Source organism: Vulpes lagopus, chromosome 3 (genome assembly GCF_018345385.1).
Source record: "Vulpes lagopus strain Blue_001 chromosome 3, ASM1834538v1, whole genome shotgun sequence".
NCBI classification, from domain to species: Eukaryota; Metazoa; Chordata; class Mammalia; order Carnivora; family Canidae; genus Vulpes; species Vulpes lagopus.
Window position 1 is genome coordinate 37,769,125 of NC_054826.1, and position 23,417 is coordinate 37,792,541.

At 37.4% G+C, this 23,417-nt stretch overlaps 1 protein-coding gene across 11 annotated transcripts in view; it reads right to left on the reverse strand.

Moving 5' to 3' along the window:
- PWWP2A (PWWP domain containing 2A) overlaps window positions 1-23,417 on the reverse strand; it is a 36,385-nt gene that overhangs the window by 5,866 nt on the left and 7,102 nt on the right. For 5 of the 11 annotated variants that reach the window (XM_041747721.1, XM_041747730.1, XM_041747727.1 and 2 more), the window contains one exon: window positions 8,470-11,164. In XM_041747721.1, coding sequence (XP_041603655.1) covers window positions 9,481-11,164 — 1,684 coding nt within the window. In that variant the 3' untranslated portion in view covers window positions 8,470-9,480. Of the gene's footprint in view, window positions 1-8,469; window positions 11,165-23,284; window positions 23,348-23,417 lie in introns of those variants that run through there. The other 6 variants (XM_041747732.1, XM_041747725.1, XM_041747723.1 and 3 more) reach the window with 4 other exon arrangements.

Here is a 23,417-nt window from a genome sequence, read left to right on the forward strand (position 1 = left end):
CAAGCACATGCACACTCTCAAATAAAATCTTTAAAAACAAATAAATCTATTCTTGGATTCTAGGTAAGAGAGTCAAGAAGCTGCCTCGAAAAATGATCACCTTTTGCTGTACATTCCAACCCCGAAACACCATAAAAATATCAACATGCCTGTCCCAGTCCACAGAACCTGGCTCATGAGTCTTTGGTGGTAATATTTCATTTTCCTCTCAATGCTTTTAGGGCCTCAGGGGTTTCTTTAGAAACAGACCACACATACAGGATCCATTAGGAAGAGCCAGGGAGCCCTGGTGGTGATGCAACAAATGGAGGGATACCCTCAAGAAAGGCAGTGTTTTACTGGAAATTATCCTTTAAGAGAAAGCTTATATGCCACAATGGCAACTCTACCTGGGAGGCAGCAGAGATATAAAGGGGCAGATCAGAACAGGGGAAGTCATGAAAGAAGGAAGGAAGTAACGCTATGAGAGCAAAGTTTAAAGAGTTAAGATTATATACATGTACCTCTTATCTTGCAGAACACTCTAAGTTTTCCCTTAATACAGTGTATTATCATGCAACATGAACAAACAGGAAAAGCAGAGTATCTCGTTCTTCAATAGACTTTCTGGTTTTCTAGCCTTGGTGCTATTTTTCTAAGCAGTCATTCTAATATGATTTTAATAGTTCTTCCCAGCCTACCAGGACTTAAAACAAGATTCCACTCCCAGCCGGATTCCCAGATAAAAACTAAACAGGAGGTGGCAATCATAGATTTATAATCAACAGCATCTCAAAAATGAGCCATGGGTAAAGAGGACTATCTTCTGGAAAATATGGCCACAACGCACACAGATCAAGGCTTTAGAATGTGTATTTATTTCCCTCCTAAAAAGTGGAAAGAATCTACTCAATCATACCAGTAGCAATAAAAAATAAAAAGGAATGTTCAAATTAACAGCCATTTTTTTCACCACTTGACAAAAAGTATTAAAACACTAGGGTCCCAAGGGAATAAGGCATTTGCGCAAATCAGCTAACTTATGCAACTTAAAAGCCAACAAGCATAGCTTCGTGGTTCTAATATCTTTTTAAAGCTCTCCTAAGAGGACCTCTACTCCACTGAGCCCCACAAGCACAAAAACTTCTCTTGCCTCTCTGAAAGGATTTGGGATGTGCCAGGTTTCTGGGATGGTGACTGGTCGTTTGTATATAACTGTCTCAACCAGAATTACTCTTCCTCATTCATTCACGGATAGACATCATTTCTCCTTTGTCAGGCCCTGTGCTTGGCATAAGGGAGAGTATAAACAGGAGACGAATAGACTGGAGTTTATGCAATACATAAATGAATGAGGCAAGAGCTGAAATAGGAGGTGAATGCAGTTCACTGTAATCCCCATAACCTCCAACCCAGTGCCTTCCACAAATGCCTATGGGAAATAGTTCATGCCTTCTAGATATTTATGGACCATCATATTAAGATTATTGTAATCTCAGATAAGAATATAACACTTTTCATTCATAATGAGTATATGCTGCACAAAGACAATTTCAAAAGCTACCAGGATGAAATTCCTACACCATACACAGAAAATGGTGGTTGTGGCAAGGGTAGCAAGCTATTTCTATAGGTCTTATGCTAGGCATTTTACCGCTTTGAATATTTAAGTTCTCACAATTACATTATCAAGAGGTACAATTTTTCTCCTTATCACAGAGGATGACATTGAAGTAACCTAAGATCATACAACTAGCTTATAAGAGGCAAATCCAACTCTTCCTTTGAATCTAGGAAGAAATCTGGCTCAAGACCCTGTACTTTGAGAAATGTGCCTAAAAAGTGAGAATGATTCTTTGCTCAGGGTACCTGGATGGCTCAGTGGGTGAAGCATGCGACTCTTGATCTCAGGGTTGTTGAGTTTAAGACCCATGTTAGGTACGGAGATTACTTAAAAATCTTTTTTAAAAAATGATTCTATGGTCAATAAAAGCTGGTATGGAGCACCGCTGGTCACTGGCAAGTTATAGAAGTATCCATTTCTGTATTTTATACTCAACAGGATAACCCTCATGTTCTTCCAAAAACATTCTCCCCAGGGAAGCAAAAAACTGTTTTACTGGGGGAAAATTATATCCCTTCTAGGCTTTTTCAATAACTTTTAAGTGAATCTTTGTACTGGAGAGAACTGATAAGGGACACTGAGAGTTAAAAAGTTATCTTACACATTTCTTTTTAAAATGTCTTTGCTAATAAAACTTGATATACATTATAATTACAAGTTTTTGGTTTAAATGAAAAGGGGGAAAGCGTGATAATAACAGCCTAACACTTTAGCTATGGCATATGCAATTTCCTTCTCCATACAGGCACTAGGATAGAAAAAATTATGAGTTTTAAATCATAATTTCTGACTAAGACTTAGATTTCTAAGTCTTAACCAATAAAAAGAAGCTACCTGTCATATTCTTATGATACAAGGAAAATTCTATATTTAAATTATGGCTGAGTTTTCAACTTACTTTTTAATGAGGCCTTATAGAACTACCAAGAATTTGAAGAAGAAAATTTTAATTCACATTTAAACCAAATTTTAAGGGACGCCTGGGTGGCTCAGTGGTTGGGCATCTGCCTTCAGCTCAGGGCGTGATCCCCAGATCCAGGATCGAGTCCTGCATCGGGCTCCCTGCAAGGAGCCTGCTTCTCCCTCTGCCTATGTCTCTGCCTCTCTCTCTCTGTATCTCTCATGAATAAATAAACAAATCTTTAAAAAATAAAAAAATAAACCAAGTTTTAAGACCAGGTATTTTTCAACTGATCTTTTTCAACAACAAAGTTTTACAAAATTGTTGTACAAAGTGTCCAATAGAAGGCCCATAAGTTAGACAACATATATTACAAGCCATTTAATTTATTCAGTGGGAAAATAAGAATTTGACTATTTGGTATTTTCATAAATCCTTATAATTTTGGGGTCCACATTTCTTTTCCTTTACACCTCCCCACAACCAATCTTAACTTGTGCCAGAATAACAAGAATCTATAAGAAAAAACAGAAGTTCAGCAATTACTTTTTTTCAGAGATTAGATACATTAAAATCTGATTCAATCCATCCCAAGATGGATTCAAAGACATGACATAAAAATAATCTAAGGGGCGCCTGAGTGGTGCGGTCAGCTAAGTGTCTGACTCAGTTTCCACTCAGGTTGTGATCTCAGGGTTGTGACATCAAGCCCCAGGATGGGCTCTGCACTCAGGATGGAGTCTGCTTGAGATTTTCTCTCCCTTTCTCTCTGCCCCTCCCATTTGTGCTGTTTTTTCAAAAAAATTAAGTTAATTCAGCATTTCCTACTGGAGTGTGGTACACAGATGATCTAGAATATTAATAGTATGTATGTCAGGGATTATATGTTTTCTATTAATTGTACTGAAATAAAAAGTGAAAAAGTGGAGCACCCAGGTAGCTCAGTTGGTTATGATTAGCTCCGGTCATGATCCCGGGGTCCTGGGATCTAGCCCCACGTCAGGCTCCCTGCTAAATAAATAAATAAATAAATAAATAAATAAATAAATAAATAAATAAATAAATAAATAAAACCTTGAAAGAAAAAGTGAGTACACAAATTTGAAAATACGGCAAAAGTGTGATGGTGGGTTAAGTAAAGTGTTGTTGGAAGCTAATTAATTCCATTATTGAAATAATTTAAGTGGTTTCCATATTCATAGAGTTGTCCAAAACAATTATTTTTGTCACTGGGAGGGAATGGTTTTAACTTAAAACCTCCTCATAAGAGACTTTAACAGGCAAAAACAGTCAAACTAACTCACTTAAAAATTTTACCAAGAGGCCATTACAGTTCTTAAGAATGGGGTGCCTTTAGCACTGCATAGTACTGCAAGTTGATCACAAAGGAATCCTGGAAGCCAAGCAGCCAAGGTGCCTGTTCCAATCACTGTGCTTGACCAAGAAAAACATTCCTGTGACTTAATTTCCAAATACCTTCTAGAACGGTATCAGCCCAAATTTAAAATATTTCTATCAAAATCCAAATTACAGAGTGTAATGATGCTGAAAGATACACAACATGTGAATGTACTTAATGACACAGAGCTGTACACTTTTTAAAACAGGGTAATATGGTTAAATTTTATGTAAGGCATACTTAACACTTTTTAAAATACAAAAAAAAAACCTAAGAAATTACAGTGTTCTATTAATATTACAGGAAGAAAATAATTTCCACCTAAAGTCACAAGGAAAGGGGGAAAAAAGTCCTTGAGTCTATAAATATTAAGTCTCCTGAGTAAAGATTAAACAAAAAGAGTTGAACTGTTTCTCTTCTGATCTTGGGGTCAACTATCCATGGTACAGCCAAGACATCCTGGAAAACTAAAAATACAGAGAGCCATCTATATCACTATGACTTTAAACTTTCTGTTCCTTTGTTCAAAATAGCACAATAGAGCATAGTAATTGCTAAAGCTTTCATTTTTTAATTATATGCACTCTCTTGAGTGAAGGCATACTATATTTACAAACTGTAAATACAGAATATGAAGAGCCTATCAACTCAGAACCAGGTAAAGTAACTCAACTCGTTCAGCTTAGCGGTTTTATTTTCTCCCGGCAACTGGCAATGGAACTAGCCTCTCGTTCTATTTCTGAACTGCCTGTATCAGGCATTTCCAGTAGAGACGGTCTTAAGAACCACCATACTAATACAATCTCAAGGCTAACGGTAAATATGTCCCAACTTAGAAATAGGATCTTCATTCTCTCTGGCAAATTCCGTATTGGAGGCCTTCACTGGTCCTGAATCAAAACATGGGATCAACTTTTCTAGACATTTGCCAGTCCCTTCTCTGCCAGGAATACTAAACAAAAATGAACTGATATAGCACAAACCATAGAAGAATTCACAGTTTAAAAGGGAAAATCTAATTTTAGATCCAAATTATAGATTTCTTAAGGTACAAGCTATACCTCGTTTTATTGTGCTTCACTTTACTAACACTTCAAGGATATTGTTTTGTTTTGTTCTAACAAACTGAAGGTTCAAGACTTCAGTGGAGGAAGTAACTGCTGATGTGGTAGAAACAGCAAGAGAACTAGAATTAGAAGTAGAGCCTGAGGATGGGACTGAACTCTGAGATCTCATGAGAAGACTTGAACAGATGAGGAGTTGCTTCTTACAGATGAGCAAAGAAAGTATTTCTTGAGATGGAATCTACTCCTGATGAAGATGCTGTGAAGACTGTTGAAACAACAGGATTTAGAGTATTAGAGAATTTAGAATATCCCTAGTTGATAAAGGACGGCAGAGTTTGAGGACACCTGTGTTGAAAGAAGCTCCTCCGTGGGTAAACACCATCTAACAACAGTGCGTGCCAAAGAAAGAAATTGTTCCTGAAAGGCCGAGTCCATTGATGCAGCGAGCTTCACGACTGTCTTAAAGGGCCACAGCCACCCCACCCTTTAGCAACCAGCAGCCTGATCCGTCAGCAGCCATCAACATCAAGGCAAGACCCTCCGCACCAAGAAAAGATTATGATTCACTGAAAGCTCAGATGGTTAGCACTTTTTAGTAGGACTTTTTAGTTGAAGGTATACCTTGTTTTTTTAGACACAACGCTATTGCACGCAGACTGCCATACAGTGTAAGTAACTTTCATATGCATTGGGAAACCAAAATATTCATGACTCACTTTATCGGGACATTCACTTTATCATGGTGGTCTGGAACCAAACCATAGTATCTCTGAGGTATGCCTGTACTTCCAATTCCCGATTCAGTTACTCTATGTGAAGTAATTCTGTATGTATGTAAAGGAATGCAAATGTGTCTTTCCTTCAACATAACCAATATTAAGTACAACCTGCTCAAAACAGCAGTGCAAGTCAGTATTTTGTAGATTACAAACTCAGACCCACTAATGAAGATGCACATTTGATTTCAGTACTACCTTCATGTTGCCTGAAGTCTGTCTTCATATCTATATTCTTGCCTATTCTACTTAATACTAATTTAAAATTACTGTTTCTAGAATTTCCCATCAAAACCACAACAGACACACCATGAAGTCATGCAAATGGGCTCAAGACTAATCAACTTTACTTTTCCTATCTCACTGATCTCTTTGATGTCGGGCTCCACATTTATAAGAGTCGAAAAGATATCCTCTCAGAGCCTGGGTGGCTCAGTCAGTTAAGCAGCAGCCTTCTGCTCAGGTCATGATCCCAGGGTCCTGGGATCAAGCCCTGCACTGGACTTCTTGTTTAGCAGGGAGCCTGCTTCTCCTTCTCCCTCTGCTTGTGGGCTCTCCCTTGCAAATAAAATCCTTAAAAACATATATATCCCTTTCAAATGAATAGTCAGCTTTCTGTTCAATATTCTGGGAAACTAGAGAAAAATACTCTGATGTTTTAAATTTCTGAGCAATTCTAGAAATAAAGACATCTTTGGCTGTTACAGCTCTTACTCTCACTTGGTTTCTACCCTTGCTAATCTTTTGTTTTAGCCACCTTAAGAAATTTCCATTTGCCGTAACACGTATAGAGAAGTAGAATCACAATGTTGTTTACCTAAAACTAATGTACTACGTTCATAATTTCTTTAAAAAAATTATTTTAAATTTCCATTTGGATAAAACACTTAATATGCAGATATTGGATTAGTGCTTAGTACATAAGAAATGCTTTAAAATGTGTTTCCTTATTGAAACTTCAGATGAAATAAGCCAGTTAAAATGGAGGATCAGGGGTGCCTGAGTGGTTCAGTTGGTTAAGCATCTGCCTTTGGCCCAGGTCAAGATCCCAGGTTCCTGGAATCGAGACCTGCTTGCTTCTCCCTCTCCCTCTGCTTGTGCAGTGTTCTCATGAGTGTTCTCTCAAATAAATAAAATACTTATTAAAAAATTAAAATAAGGGATGCCTGGGTGGCTCAGTGGTTGGGCATCTGCCTTCAGCTCCAGGAGTGATCCCAGGATTGGGGATCAAGTCCCACATTGGGCTCCTTGCGGGAAGCCTGCTTCTCCCTCTGCCTGTGTCCCTGCCTCTCTCTGTCTCTCTCGTGAATAAATAAAATCTTTATAAAAAATAAAATAAAATGGAGAATCATTTGGCATGATAATTAGAGATCATATACTTTAGTGATTATGCTTCAACCTTTCCCTCAGTGGTAGACTACATAAAATTGAACGTTATTTTTGTTCTCAACATTCATGACTATTCTCCTCCAACAAATCAAGTTTGGTTTATGCCACCAGAGCACATTTTCCAAAGCACTTGACTATATTAGCAATATCCACTGTCACACCCACTATGTTACAATAAAACTCACCTGGATCATTACATGAAGCCCTGGAATTACAGAAATGACTTTTTGCTCTGCCTTACTTAAATCTTTGAACCTTTGATTCCAAACTTTCAAAAATAACTGAACAAGTTCATTAATCTAAAACAATACTCAAAAATCTTTTAAGATAGTTCCTTAAAACCCCTCAATCACACTGTGAACATCTTTCAACCTGTTATAATCAAAGAATTTTCAAAATAGTATCGTTGTTTCTGTTTGCAGGAAAGAATATGTTCTACTCAAGTAAAACATTTTTTTCAATTGTGTGTTTATTATAATCAAAAAGCATTGACTGAGTTCCCCAAAAGAAATTCTACTGGTTTTTTGCAGAAATCGGTACACAAATCATCAAAGTCCATAACCTTAAGGAAGCTACAGATCATGGATTTTAATCTCCATTAATCTTATCATTAATTCCATAGTAACTAAGACATTTCAAATTGGATTACTAAAGAAAGTTGCTCTCTTTAAAATTTTCAAATTTCCAAAACTGCCAGACTGATACTATATCAAATTCAAAAGGTAAGTTAGACACAAAAATCTATGAAAGCAACTTGAAAACTCTTGGCATAAACTCTTGGGATAAAAAATGGGATTTATTTTTCACTAACAATAAAAAGCTAAAAATGGAAAATAAAGTCAAATCTGAGGGGCAGATGGACCACGTAGAAAATAGTGATCTAAGTTACCAGGCCCAAAAGCAAGGATACCGGAAGCCAACCAAGCAGAAGAGACTGGCTGTTAACTACACAAGTATTTAAAAAACAACAACAACAAAAAAAAAAAAAAAAAAAAAAAAAAAAAAAAAAAAAAAAACCCATGTAATGATATATTAAGGCTAAAAATGAGGAAAACTAAACCCACACATTTATGAACAATTGGCGGGAGGGCCTCAAATCCAGAAGCATATCAGACCTCTATGCTATAAAACCTCATTTTCAGAATATATGGATAAATCACTTCCTTGAATTTTATCTATGATTGGGTAATATATTCTCTGATAGGACAAATAGGAAAATAAAGGTTTGATTTTTTCCATCTCCTCCATACACTATTACCAAGAATAACTTTCTACCATCTTGAAATTTTTCAAAGCTTTTTGAGAAACACACACAAATAATTCGGATTTAGTCGATTTTATTTACAGCTTTTTTTTTTTTTTTTACATTTCAGAGCATTACACAATTACATTTTCTCATTTTCTGACCTGCAAACAGATACCTTAAACGGAAATATTTTTTAAAAATTATCAAATTAGGTACATCCAAAATGCAGTGATTACACATATGACAATTCACAAAGTGTAATTTACCAGGACGTATCCTAAGAATTTAGGAACAGCCAGTCAGGAGAAATCTGACCAAATTTAGCAATCAACTATTTACATATCCAAAGACAAACCTACCTAAACTCCCAAACCAGAAATTTGAAAGTTTTTGTTAAATCCCCATTGGACAAAGGAAAGTGATGCTTCAAACCTTGTCAGCCTTAAAAGTCTTAACCCCAAATACTGGGCTATTTCCCCAGTTTGCAACTGAATAGCAAGCATCAGTTTGTCAAACACCTAAGTATCAAAGTCTTGCGCCATTATGCACATAGAAAGGCTAAGTATTCATTAATTAAAAAACAAGTAGTCATTAAATATCCACACTAGGTCCCACCCCCACACTCACCCCCTCCCCCCAGCTCACCAGCCCTTACTGCAATCCCAAATATGCAACCTGTGTCACATAGTGACAGGCTATATTTATATATATGTATGTATGCATACACACACATATATGTACATGTGTATATATATAAATATACACACATACACACACAGTACTAGGTACAAATGGCAATTAACAGTCCCTGCAAAAAATTCATTTTCAGTTGAGGCTATGGCTCCTATGCCTTGGGATGGTTTGACTTCAAAACTGAAAAATACTGCTAAAATCTCACTTCCTTAACACAAAATTTGATTGCTTGTTCAGTTTAAGCTTCTCAGTCTAAAAATGGCTATAAGGTAAGTATAAAAAAGCAGCCAATTGAGTACAATTTCTCTTTCCGATTTGGCCAAGCTATTTCGTAGACATTACTCCTAACTAGACTAGAATATCTGTGGCGCCTTCCAACGGTTCTTGCCTACCTTACTGTCCATGTTCACGTTTCAAACTGTGTCAACAGAGCCCGCACTTCAGGGGTCAGCTGCTTGGCAGCCTTAGCCGCCTCTGTGATAGCCTTGCGATACAGGCCCTTTCTCTTCTTATTAAAGCGTGACTGGAAGTTTTCTAAAAAGGGGGAGAGTTGCGAAAGAGCAAGAAAAGAGGTTGTTGGAGACCCAAACCATGAAATACGGGCCTCCTGTCGGACTAAAAGGCCGTTATCTTTCCGGCTCACAGTTATAGTAAGAATACGGGCTGGCCACCAAGGGAAGCCATAGATCTTGGCCCAAACAATGTCCCCTACACATATGGTCCTGCCATCTGGTGTGACGCATTTAGAGACGTTTTTGGAAAAGACTTTCATTTTCAAGGAATTACTGAGCTTTTTCTCTTCCTTTGAAGAGGAGGAAGTGGAGGAGGTGGAAGGTGCATGCATACTGCCTGGAGGAAAATCAAAGCTTTCAGAAGAACTACACTCAGAGTTGGAGGATTTCAAATCATCTGTGCTATCAATGCTACACACTGAAGCACTGGAAGAGTCAGATTTCTTTTGATTTAGGGTCATGTAAACAGAGCTATTGCTTTTGCTGCCCTTTTTGCCCAGTGTCTGTGGTTCATCCTGCTCACCAGGCACAAGCACTTCATTTGTGTCCTGAACCTCACTGCTGGCCTCTTCAGGGCCTTCTGAGGGACTCTGATTTTCTGAAGGGGCCTCACCTGCTGAGCGGGTAGAGGTGCAGCGAGACTGGGGCTTGGGTGCCATCTTGCCACTCCGCATTTTCTCAAGTCCTGTCTTCAAAGAAGAGTCATTTTCTTCATTCCTGTACCTTTGTGGTTTTAAACGAACCCGGGGTGGAAGGGAACCTGAGCTAGGACTCTGATACCGACGTGTGAAATGGACTTTTGAATGTGCATTTTTGGATGTAGAGGTTTCACTTTGCTTCTTTTGTGCCTTTTCTTTGGCAATTTTCAACACTTCCCGAGCTTTTGCATGATCCATGTTCTTACTCTGGAGCACTTTTTTAGTACTTAACTGAGCTTTTGATGTATTTGCCTGAGCAGAAACTTTGACTACTCTGCCTCTGCTGTGAGCAATATTGGAAACCTTAACCACAGCATTTCTTTTCTGGCTTTCATTTTGGTTTTTCCCATCCACTTTATGGTCAGTTTTCAGTTTTTTGTTCACAGTAGTTACACTTTCGTTTTTCCGTTTTTTATCTTCATATTTAGAAGAGTCACTTGCACTACTACCTTTTCTAATTTCTTTTTTCTCTGCAACAACACTGTTTTTACATTTGTCACACAGGACTTGCCTGGGTCGCAGTTTAATAGCATTCATTATTGAAGTAGGTTCTTCCCTGTACATTTTTCGTTTGGGTCGCTTAATTTTCCGAGGCGGTGGCTGAGGTATTGACTGGTTATAGGTGTCCCTGATAAACAAAGGGGGAGGGTAAGGTGCTCCTTCATGGAAGAGAGGTGGCGGTTTGGAAGTCCATAGGCTTTCAGCCAAGCCTGGCTCGGGAGGCGAGATGGGAGAAGGGTCATCGGAAACAGCACCATTCACTTCACACTTGACTCCTGTCCCTTCTTGGAATGTATTACTTTGGAGCTGCATGGCTTCAGGTTTATCCTTATATTCCCTTTTGGGAAACACTGTCACAGGGATCCCATGGGGCCCAAACCTTGGAAAGAAATGAAAGAAACAAAGAAGCCATTTACTCAACGTCTATAATTCAGTTTCTTAAACTGAAACACCTAATGTTTGTTCATTTGACCTTTCCTGAAAACTATTTTACATTAAAGAATAAAAATAATCTACTGACCACCTCCCCCCACCCCTAAAAGCCCTTCATTTTTTATTGGTCCTACATTTTAGGTATAAACATATCAGGTATAAACAGATTATACATTTAGGTTTAAGTTCAAATGATTATTTTAAGCATCACTGGAATAGCTGACATTATTTAAAACAGACCTTTCAATCTTAGATCAGAAAGGCATTCTATCAGATAGCTTAACAGTAAATGTCATTTGATATTACATTCACTGATCCATGGACAACAAATCCAGTAAATGCAACTATAAATTTGCAACATACATGTCTCCCTCTGGTTTTAAGAGCTTTCAAAAGATTCACAAAACAAATTCAGCCTTAACTACCTAAAAAACACTGAATTAGCAAAATTCCATCTCAACTTCACTTAATCACTAAATATTCAAAGACCAGCTGCTCCTTTACTCTTTCACTCTAACTCTTAAAGCCCTTTATCTAGCTCCTGCCCCCCAAAACCACAAAAAATGAGAAATTCAGATGCCCAAATTACCGCACAAGCAGAAGGTATAGAACTATGGCTTTCTAACATTTTAAAAATGTTAGAAAAATCACACGTTAAGAATTATTTTCACGTTGTAATCTAATAACATTTATGTATGTCTACATGCATGCATATATACATATACAAATACACATACTTAAGCCAAAGTTTCACTAAATGTTTAACCTTATGTGATATATAATGGTATTTTCCCTACTCTGATCTATTTCATTTGTTTTAATGCTAGTGAGACACATTAATGGATTTTAAAACTGGTCCGGACCCAGTATGCAAAGCACTGGTATAGAACACAAATCTTTACAATTCTCAGTTTCTAATAAAACACGGTCAATAGAACCTTGTTTTTTCATGTGGACTTAGAAATCACTGTGATTTAGTCCTCCTGGGTTAAACATCTTAAAGCTAAACCTGCTATACTGGTATCTGCACATAAAAATAAAATCACACCACCAAATAATTCCATCATGTACACGTTAACATGTTAATTCTAAGCACTATTTGATGCTGTCTGAATAGCAGTGAACACAATTCTAGGGTCAATCCTTTAAGGCAGAGGGTCTTAGAACCAACGATCAGCTTCAGAGAGTCCAGAACTCTTAAGGTACAAATGTCTTACATATCTTTCTAGAGAATGAGTCTTGGTTCTCATATTCTCTAACATGATGTTATATCCCCCGAAAAGGTTCGGAATATCTTTGTTGGGAAGAAATCCTGACATGAAGTTCTGAAGGCTGTAAACACACCTAAACTTGGAAAGGGACGTACTTCTAAGAGCCAATACCACCAGTTCTGTTTCTTATACCTCAATTATTTTCTTCCTCAAGTCTTCTGTTAGTTTGGAGACCACAACCAACAGCTTGTGATAAAATACTTACAAACCACAAAGGAAGGGGAAAGCTTTTACCTAGGTGGGACAAATTTGAATATGGGCTAGTCCACAAAGGACACCTTCTTTACATCAGACTTTGCAAAGTGGCTTTCTATTCTAACATGGCATCTAATACTTAAAATGTTTGCTTCCTATTTACTTGCAAGGCAATTTGAGCATTTAGCATTTTCTTACAATGTAGGTGCTCAATGACCACTTTAAGATGAGAGAGAGAGAAACAGAGCTACATAAACAATGTAACTCATCTGAGATGTGACCACTACTGGCATCAGCAATCAAATTTCTAACTCTTAAAAAACTATCATTTTGCCCCATTGCACTTTCACATGGTGTTTTCACAGGTGAACAAATAAAAAATACCCATCCTTTTATTAGACATAACTAAAATCATAATCATCCTAATGTCTGAGGTAGAGTTTCACACCTATTCTTACCAACTTTGTATCCATGATGTTACTAAACCTTTCTAGATGCAGTTTTTGTATGTGTAAAATGGGCTAACACTATTTCCTACTTTAAAGAATTCAGGTAGGGATTAATAGGAAAATGCCAGTCATTTTCTTGATAAAATTTACTTCATTTAATTAATTTGATCTTATTTTCAACTAATTTTCTAGACATTAAGATCATTTCTATATCTTTAATTTATAATCTCAAAGTGAGGACGATCTAGCCAATTATTTTAGAACTTTATGCCAAATAAGCTGTACAATCTATTATGTTTTCCCTCAGGTAAAGTTTAATAAAAATATTAATTTCACTTCTGGAATTTTTTTTTTTTTTGTCCTTGCGTTTCCCTCTAAAGCATATAAAATACAAGCACTGGGACGCCAGGGTGGTTCAGTAGTTGAGCGTCTGCCTTAGGCTCAGGACATGATCCTGGAGTTCTGGGATCGAGTCCCACATCGGGCTCCTGCAGGGGGCCTGCTTCTCCCTCTGCCTATGTCTCTGCCTCTCTCTGTCTCTCATGAATAAATAAATAAGTCTTTAAAAAATAAAGTATAAGCATTAACCACTTTTAAGTAACATAGGAAGGCACTTCATTATGTAATAAGGCACCAAAAAGGGGGGAAAAAAGAAACCATGCTGGAAATTGTGGGTGGTAGATGTTTGGCAAAAGCAGAAAAATATTTTTAAGTAATAAAACTTTCTCATGGGCAGCCAAGGTGGCTCAGCGGTTTAGCGCCACCTTCAGCCCAGAGCATGATCTTGAGGACCCAGGATCGAGCCCCATGTCAGGCTCCCTGCATGGAGCCTGCTTCTCCCTCTCCCTCTGCCTGTGTCTCTGCCTCTCTCTGTCTCTCCCATGAATAAATAAAATCTTAAAAAAAACAAAAAAAACAAAAAAAAACACCTTTCTCAAAGGACCAGAAAGATTAAATCATCTTAAGAAGAAAAGGGCTATCCAATGTACTACTCCATCTCAGTAATCACGTTGTCTTCCTAACATGGATAACACTTAGTAACATGACAGTTTTCAAACTAAGGGTGGAGACGTTGGTTGTGCAATTTCCAGGATCACAATTACCATTTAAATTTTAAAAATCAGAGTCTAAATATATGTAACTGCAATGAAACTGTTTCATATATGTATGTACATATACATCCACATGTAAAAGACATTTGTAACTATGCTCAAAAGTTTGAAAACCATCCATGTATGAAACTGTAACCTTGGGATCCCTGGGTGGCGCAGCGGTTTGGCGCCTGCCTTTGGCCCAGGGCGCGATCCTGGAGACCCGGGATCGAATCCCACGTCGGGCTCCTGGTGCATGGAGCCTGCTTCTCCCTCTGCCTGTGTCTCTGCCTCTCTCTCTATCTCTCTGTGACTATCATAAATAAATAAAAATTAAAAAAAAAAAAAAAAAGAAAGAAACTGTAACCTTAATAAGAATATAAAGTAGCAACAAAACTATGCCCTCTTTGGGCACCTGGCTGGCTTAGTCAGTACAGCATGTGACTATCTCAGAGTTGAGTTCAAGCACCATGTTAGGCATGGAGTCTACTTAAAAAACAAAACAAAAAAACAAACAAGAAACCTCTTTAAAATCCCAAAATCTAACTTTTCAAGTGTGTTCTATAGAAATCTGCAACATAACACTCCGTGGTGTTTGAAAATGAAGATTCCTAGGCCCTTCCCCAAGACTGAATCATTAAAACCCTCCTCTAGAATGGAATACAGGATTTAAATTTTTAGCAAGCACTTTTGCATAGCTTTTTCTAAGGTGAAGGTATTTTTGTCTCAGGTGAATGCTCACCAAAGGATGACCTCAGCATAGGAGGATTTCAATCACTCCAGTGGTGGAAGACTGACCAGTATCCTTTGCTTGAGCTTTTTCTAGAACATCTCACAAATTCTTTAAGACTTGAGCAGTAAGATACAAAGTATCTCTCCTCTTTTCCCTACCCCTTCCTTCATGCAGCAAGAAGGTATTAACGTGTCCATGACTCATCCTAACCCTTACCTATTTTCAGTGTTCTTTAACCACTACCCAAAAATTCTAAAGGAAGAATATACAGGTATTCTGGCTTACTTAAAAATAGTTTCTGGGGCACCTGGCTGGCTCAGTCAGTGGAACATGTGACTCAATCTTGGGGTTGTGAGTTTGAGCCCCATGTTGGGGCGCCTGGGTGGCTCAGCTGGCGAAAGAATCCAACTCCTGGTTTCAGCTCAGGTTGTGATCTCATGGTCCTAAGACTGAGCCCATGTTGGGCTCCCCACTCAACGGGGAATCTGCTTAAGATTCTCAGTCTGCCTCTGTCTCTGCTCCCCTCCCTTGCTTGGGGGCTCTTGCTAAAAAAAAAAACAAAAAAACAAAAAAACAAAAACAACAACAAAAAAAACCCAACAAATTGATAAAAGATTTAAAAACCTTAAAAAAATAAGAATAGCTTCTGAGGAAAACCAGGTGAAGTGTACCAGAGACCTTTCTGAACTATCTTTGAAATTTTCTGTTAATCTATAAAATAGAGTTTTAAATCTAGTTACCATCTTAATAATTTAGGAGTAAAGACAGCCAAAATTTTGAGGAGGGAGAACACTGGGGCTTAATAGTTATTTTGTGTCAAGGAAAAACGGATCTTCACCTAATGTGAAGGTGAAGCAAATGTAATACAGAGTATTTAGTAAGCCCAAATTCAAAATGTGACTATCATGAAGGATAACAATATTTTCTAAATTTAGGTTCCACTATAGAGGCCTGAGTTTTATTGATGATTCCAGCTTCAACTAAATGAAGCTTTCATTCACCCACTGATAAAATTATGGTATTTGCTTAATCAATCCTATACCTAAACATGTTTCACTCCTTGGAGTGAAAACTATCATCTCAATTCCCTTTCCACAGAAATACATCAAACAAAACAAAAATGTTGACCAATAACTCTTACCTCTTACTCTGAAAGTTCTTTTTTAAACGCTGATCTACTACTGTTTATCAGCATTAACTTCACGGCAACCTCAATCACCTCATCTCTGACCTAGGAATATATTCTTTTCCTTCCTGTTTATAATAGTTCAATAGTACACAACTAATTTCTCATTTTCTTCCTTCAAATTCTGGTTGCCAAAGTTCCAACTTTTGGAGGAAATTCTTCTAAAGAATGTACAGTAAAAATTTAAAAACTAAGGTATTATATTTTAGGCAAGCAAACAGAGGTCCTAAGAAATTTGGCACTCAAAAAGTTCAGAAGGGTTAGTTGAGACAGGCCCTACTTTTCTAGCTGGACCAGACCTTCCTCCAATAAACAGAAAACAAAAAGAAATCTTTCCTTCCCAGAATTATGTTCTCTTAAGGAATCTACAGTTAAAAAAAAAATTATATGCAATTAACCACATGAAAAATAATCCATATCCATTTCAATGCAAGCAGATGTTTTCAGAAATTACTTCTTCCTTAAATTAGCAACAGGTTAAATCACAAAGGAGAGAAAACTATAAAGCAAACTTATTTTGGTTCACATTTCATCTCTGGAAATTGGCTAGGATGTCAAAATTTACTCTCAGGACAAATGAAATTAATTCAATAAGCTATACACAGAAAATATGTTTTACAAAGTAAGTGTTTATATAAGCCCCCCAAAATTCTGGGTATATATCCAAAATAATTGATAATGGGGTCTCCAAGAGATATTTACATAACCATGTTCATAGCAGCATTATTCACAAGAACCAAGAAGCAGAAACCCAAACACCTATCGACAAATAATAAATATCGATAAATATTTATCGATAATAAATAAATAAAACATGGTATGTACATACAATGGAATAGTATTCAGCCTTAAAATGATATCTGCCACATGCGACCACATGGATGAACCTTGAGAACATTATGCTAACTACAGTAAGCCAGAAACAAAAACAGAGAGACTGTATGATTCCACCTTCTTTAAGATATCTAGTAGAATGGTGATTGTCCATGATTGAGGGGAGGGAGAAACAGGAATTTGTCTAATAGGTCGAGTTTTAGTTTTATAAGATTAAAAAGTTCTGGAGATCTGTTTCACAACAATATGAACTTAACACTAGTTACTGAATAATATACTTAAAAATGGTTAAGATAGGAGACACCAAAGTGGCACAATCGGTTAAGCCCGCTGACTACTGATTCTGGCTCAGGTCAAGATCTCAGCCTCCTGTTGGGCTTAAGCTTTTGTGCTCAGCAGGGAGTCTGCTTGAGATTTTTTTCTCCCACTCTGCCTTACCCTGGCTCTCTCTAAAATAAATAAATCTTTCTAAAAAATGGTTAAGATGGCCCATATTATGTGTTTTTTACCACAATTTAAAAAAATTGTAATTGTATATGTACTTAACTTAGAAGGAAAAAGTTTGATAAGAAGCAGTATAATATTTTCATGGTAGTAAAGGAATGATTCATACAAAGGAAATAACAGTAACTACACTGAGGGGTAACAGGACAACACCTTGACCTGAGGGAGAATCCAAGTGAACATTACCAATGAAAGCAAATGATCACATGCCTGCAGTACCTGAGAACACTTCTTTGCCTATATAACCCAAACCTTTTGTAAGTATCAGATAAACCTAAATTGAGGAATAAACCCCTATTACATATATTCTATTGCAGCTAAATGCAATACATGATCATTTACTGGATGAAGAAAAAAGCTTTAAAGGGCATCAATCACTAGGGCATCCCTGGGTGGCTCAGCAGTTTAGCACCTGCCTTTGTCCCAGAGTGTGATCCTGGAGTCCCTGGATTGAGCCCCACATCGGGCTCCCTGCATGAAGCCTGCTTCTCCCTCCTCCTGTGTCTCTGCCCCTCTCTCTCTCTAGGTCTATCATAAATAAATAAATCTTAAAAAATAAAATAAAATAAAATAAAGGGCATCACTAGAAAAATTGACAAAATAATGAAACGAGCTGCAAATTAGATAAAAGTACTGTTTCTTGAATTTGAAAACTATTGATCTCAGGACGTGTGGGTGGCTCAGCGGTTGAGCGTCTGCCTTTGGCCCAGAGTGTGATCCTGGAGTCCCGGGATCGAGTCCCACATCAGGCTCCCTGCATGGAGCCTGCTTCTCTCTCTGCCTCTCTGTGTCTCTCATGAATAAACAAAATTAAAAGAAAAGAAAACTATTGATCTTAAGAAATAAATGCACAAGTTTTAGGGTATATGTAACCTACTCTCAAAATACTCAAAAAAATAAAGAACAATAATGCAAACATGGCAAAATACTAAAAATTAGTGAATCTAGAGAAAGCTTAAGAGTTCTCTATGTTTGATATTTCAAAATAAAAAGGTTTTAAACATTAGTTGCAAAAAGTATAATCTTAAATTTAGTTCACTACAGCTCCACCAAAACATTTAAGCAAAGAAAGTTTATATGAAAGAAAATTTTGGGCACCTGGCTGGCTCAGTCAGTAGAGCATGCAACTTGATCTCAGGGTCATGAGTTGAAGCCCCACACTGGGTGTGTAGCCTACTTAAAATAAATGATAAATTTAAAAAATTATCCTACTTAAGCAGAAATGTCAGCAAACACCTCTCAAGTACCACTAAGCAGAAAATTTATATTCAGGTACAACTATGTTAATTATTCAGATAGTATAAAACTAAGTCCCAGCCCTAGAACCAAACTTCAGTAGTAGGCAAGACCAGAATGTAACACTTCTTGCCAAAAGAAACTTGAGAGGGAAAAGAATCATTGTGGATTAGTGATCAGGCAACAAGCTTTGCAGGAAAAGGACCACACCTAGAAGGGCACAGGTAGAGTTATGGAAAAGCGAAACAGGGAGTGGTAAAGAGTGGTTACACATTTTTGAATGCTGGTAACCAATTTCAGCTGGTTTAAAAAACTGAAATACTGAACAGGTGTGGTAAAAACTAACAAATGACCAGATGCAGCATTAGGAATCAGAAGTCAGCAACCTGATTCCCCTTTCCATGAGACAGGTAAGAATTCAGAGGCTTAAACAAGCAATAAAATAAAGATAATCCATCTGGCAGTAAGAGAAGGCATGCTGAAGAGTGCATATGAGGCAGAGCACTGCTAATGAGGGTGTGTGAGTGTGTTGAATGGTAACACTAGTCTCTTACAACGAGGCCAATGATGGCTTCTGATTATACAGTGATGTGATTGAAAGTGTCTCAATCACTGTTAAAAAAACAAGCTCAGCGAAAAACAACAAACCAAAAACAAAGAAAACCAAGCTCAGCTATGCTAGTCTAGTCCTATCATCTAATAAATGCAAAGAAAAGCACAAAATTATCTTCCTTTTGCTAACTTTGAAATGCGTCATTCTCAAAGGGGAGCACTTTTCAATGTTTTAAAAGCATATAGAAAACAGAAACACTGTAAGGACCAAATTTATCTGAGACTAACTTTTTCTTCATGAGAGAGCCTATAACTTCCTCACAAGCCATCTGTCCCAAGGGGTTAGTGGGTAGAAAAGACTGAGAAACATTCTATACCATACGTTATGCAAGGATCTCCTTGTTATCTCATTACCTACTAAAATAATAAATGTCATCCATCTTTACTAAAAGGGGAAAGTTATACTTCAGGTATTACCTGAAGCTTCTACAAATCACTTCAAGGAATTTTAAAGATCTAGATCATACTGCAATACAACAGGATTTAGGTTGAGTGGCTAGTCAAGTAAACCCATACTAATTAATTCTGCCACTTGGGAACTACTTATTAAAAGTTGTAATAGTTAATACATACAGCACTTACTATGTGCCAGGAACTATTTTAGTACATACTTATTTACATTAACTCATTTAATCACCACAACCCTTTTAGTAAAGTGTTAATACTACCCCGTTTTAGAGAGAGAGTAAGCGAACTTCCCAACATCAAACAGGTAGTAAGCAGTAGAGCCAGCATATGAATCCAAGCAGCCAACCCGAAGCCGCTTCTTTGCTGGTACTCCTACACCACCACCACACTACCACCACCGCTACTACGGCTACTGCTACTGCAGCTGCTGTTGCTGCCGCCTCCCTTCATTTCATCAAGTTACTTAACCCCTCTCCTCTGTCTCCACCTCCCCACTAATGAAGTAGAGGAATTCACAGGTCTACATGCTGATTTCTCCCATGGAGATAAACAGGCTTCAGAATTCGGAATTTTTCTGGCTTTTGAGATAATAAGCAGCCTATCATCAAGCGTATTACTACTTTAGCAATGAAACAAAAAAACAGGGCTGCCTGGGTGGCTCAGTGGTTGAGCATCTATCTGCCTTTGGCTCGGGGCGGGATCCCAGGGTCCTGCATCAGGCTCCCCGCAGGAAGTCTACTTCTCCCTCTGCCTAAGTCTTTGCCTGTGTCTCTCATGAATAAATAAAATATTTTTATTTAAAAATAAAAATAAATAATTTTAATAAATATAATTTTTAATTATATTATAAACTTAAATATAATTTTAAATATGATAATTTTTAATAAATAAAATTTTTATTTTTTATTAAAAAATATTTTATCTATTTATTCATGAGAGACACAGAGAGAGGCAGAGACACAGGCAGAGGGAGAAGCAGGCTCCTCAATAGGAGCCCGATGTGGGACTCGATCCTCAGACCGGGATCATGCCCTGAGCCAAAGACAGATACCCAGACGCTGAGCCACCTAAGTGTCCCGAATAAATAAAAACTTAAAAAAAAAAAAAAAAAAAAGGAAATGAAAAAACATTCACACTAAATGGGATATATATAATCTCACATAATTTCAGTCAAGTTAGGTTTTCCCACCAAAAAAGTTAAAAGTTTAGTTTTCAGAGCTTTTTGGATATCAGAATTGTAGTTCAGTAACTTCAAAGGATTATCATAGTTTAATTAAGAATATGCATAAATAGGGATCCCTGGGTGGCGCAGTGGTTTGGCGTCTGCCTTTGGCCCAGGGCGCGATCCTGGAGACCCGGGATTGAATCCCACATCAGGCTCCCGGTGCATGGAGCCTGCTTCTCCCTCTGCCTGTGTCTCTGTCTCTCTCTCTCTCTCTCTGTGTGACTATCATAAATAAATTTAAAAAATTATTTAAAAAAAAGAAAAAGAATATGCATAAATAGGGGCACCTGGGTGGCTCAGTCTGTTAAGCATCGAGGCTTGGTTTTGGCTCAGGTCATGCTCTCAGGGTCAGGTGATTAAGCCCCACCTCAGTTTAAGAAGTATAGTCAGCTTAAGAATCTCTGCCTCGCCCTCCCCTTTTGCCCCTCCCCTGCTCATGGGCACTTGTGTGCTCTAAAATAAATTAAAAAAAAAAAAAAAAAAAAGAACATGCATAATTGCTCACCTTAGAACCTAGTACACAGTAAGTAAGCACAATATATGGTAACTATTATTAAGGTGCATTCAATTTTATTAACTATAAGTGAATATGAGTGATGTTTTTAATTAAAAACAAAGTATTACAAGAGCAATCTGCAGCAGGGACTATGGATATCAAAATGGGCAAGGAGGTACGGAAGATAACTTTATAACTATTATTAATGTAAATACAAATTCTTCAACAGAATTCCCTTAGTCTAGGCTCTAAGATACCAAAAGGCAGTTTTACATTTTCTAGGTTTCTTTTTTTTTTTTTTTAATTTTATTTATTTATGATAGGCACACAGTGAGAGAGAGAGAAGCAGAGACACAGGCAGAGGGAGAAGCAGGCTCCATGCACCGGAAGCCCGACGTGGGATTCAATCCCGGGTCTCCAGGATCGCGCCCTGGGCCAAAGGCAGGCGCTAAACCGCTGCGCCACCCAGGGATCCCATTTTCTAGGTTTCTATTATGAATTCTAAGTACTTTTAATATTTCTCTTGTATTATGTCTAATGGAGTCCACACCATACAGAGGCCTAAATTATTTCTCAACAGACTTTTTCAAAATAACTATTTCTCGATTTCTAGTTTACCAAAAATAGGCTGTTCAAAAACTTACAGTGTTTCGGTCTTTAAATTATTTTCCAATTCAGCCAGCCAGCACTTAAATGCTGATCCTATGCTCAGGGAGACTCAAATATGATATTTTCTGATTTCTCTCTCAAGTGGACTCCACTGTTGCCAGGGCCAGGCCAACCAAGGCAAAACATCTCAGAACCATATATGAAGAAAAACCCCACTTCCAAAAATGCCCAAAGTGTTCACTAAATTGAACTGATGAGCTATTCATATTTCAAAAGCAGCTATTGCCTGGTTGAGAGAGTAACAAGGAGTTTATTTATCATTTCTACCTACCAAGGTAACTCCTCCTTAAAATCTTAAGCTAAATGAGAATGGTAAAAATAGAAGTATATTAGATTTGGAATAAGATTGTTTTCAAATCTTAAAGAACTGCATATTGTTCAAAAAAGGGCATCTTTTCCCACTAATATCTTATATTTTAATATAAATATAAAATATATTATAACTTGGGGCAATTTACTTAATCTGAGCCTCAGTGTCTTTATCTATGAAATGGGGATTAGCGGAATTTACATCACTGGATTTCCCAGAGAGTAACTGAAAACAATATAAACAAGGGGGTTGGCCCAGTGCCTAGTTTAAGAGAGAAACATATAGTGTTATATAGTGCCATATATGGCAACCTTCCTATATGGTGAGAATATGCAGAAAGTGAAAAGTAAATATCAAATACTCAATTATGAGTTTTAAATGGCTGAAAAACACTATTCTATTGTAAGGTGACTGTATAAAATCGGTCCAAGGGAAAAAGATGAAAGTTATGAACTACTAAATTCCTAGTAGGCAACCAGATTTAAGAAACCTATTTGCAAGTCTAATTACCAGTTCTATAATAAGGATCTGGATCTGCCACCCAAGTGGCCCATCCCCATATGTATTGCTTACTTTGTAATTACATCCCAATCAAAATTAACCAGTAACTTTTAAGATAGGTTTAACAAATTTATGGTCCTATTTTGGCAAAGCTACTCCCTAAAAATTACTTATCTCCAAATATGGTACAAGAATCACCCTGCATCAGAATCATCTTGGTTAAAACTGCAAATTGGAGTAGAGTTCAGAAATCTTAAGCACATTTGTTTACAGGATCACTGACCAAAGTATTTAGCAAAAACATTCTATATTAAATTCACCCAAAGTGTAACTTAACCTCCACTTACTTTGTCGCAAGATCTGCCACTAGAGCAAGCTCTGTTTTGCTGACAATGTGTGCCTAAATTAATCTGGGAATTTAGGGAGAATAGGGCCAATAAATATCAAGAAATAGGATGCACTTCATAGACACGAATAAGT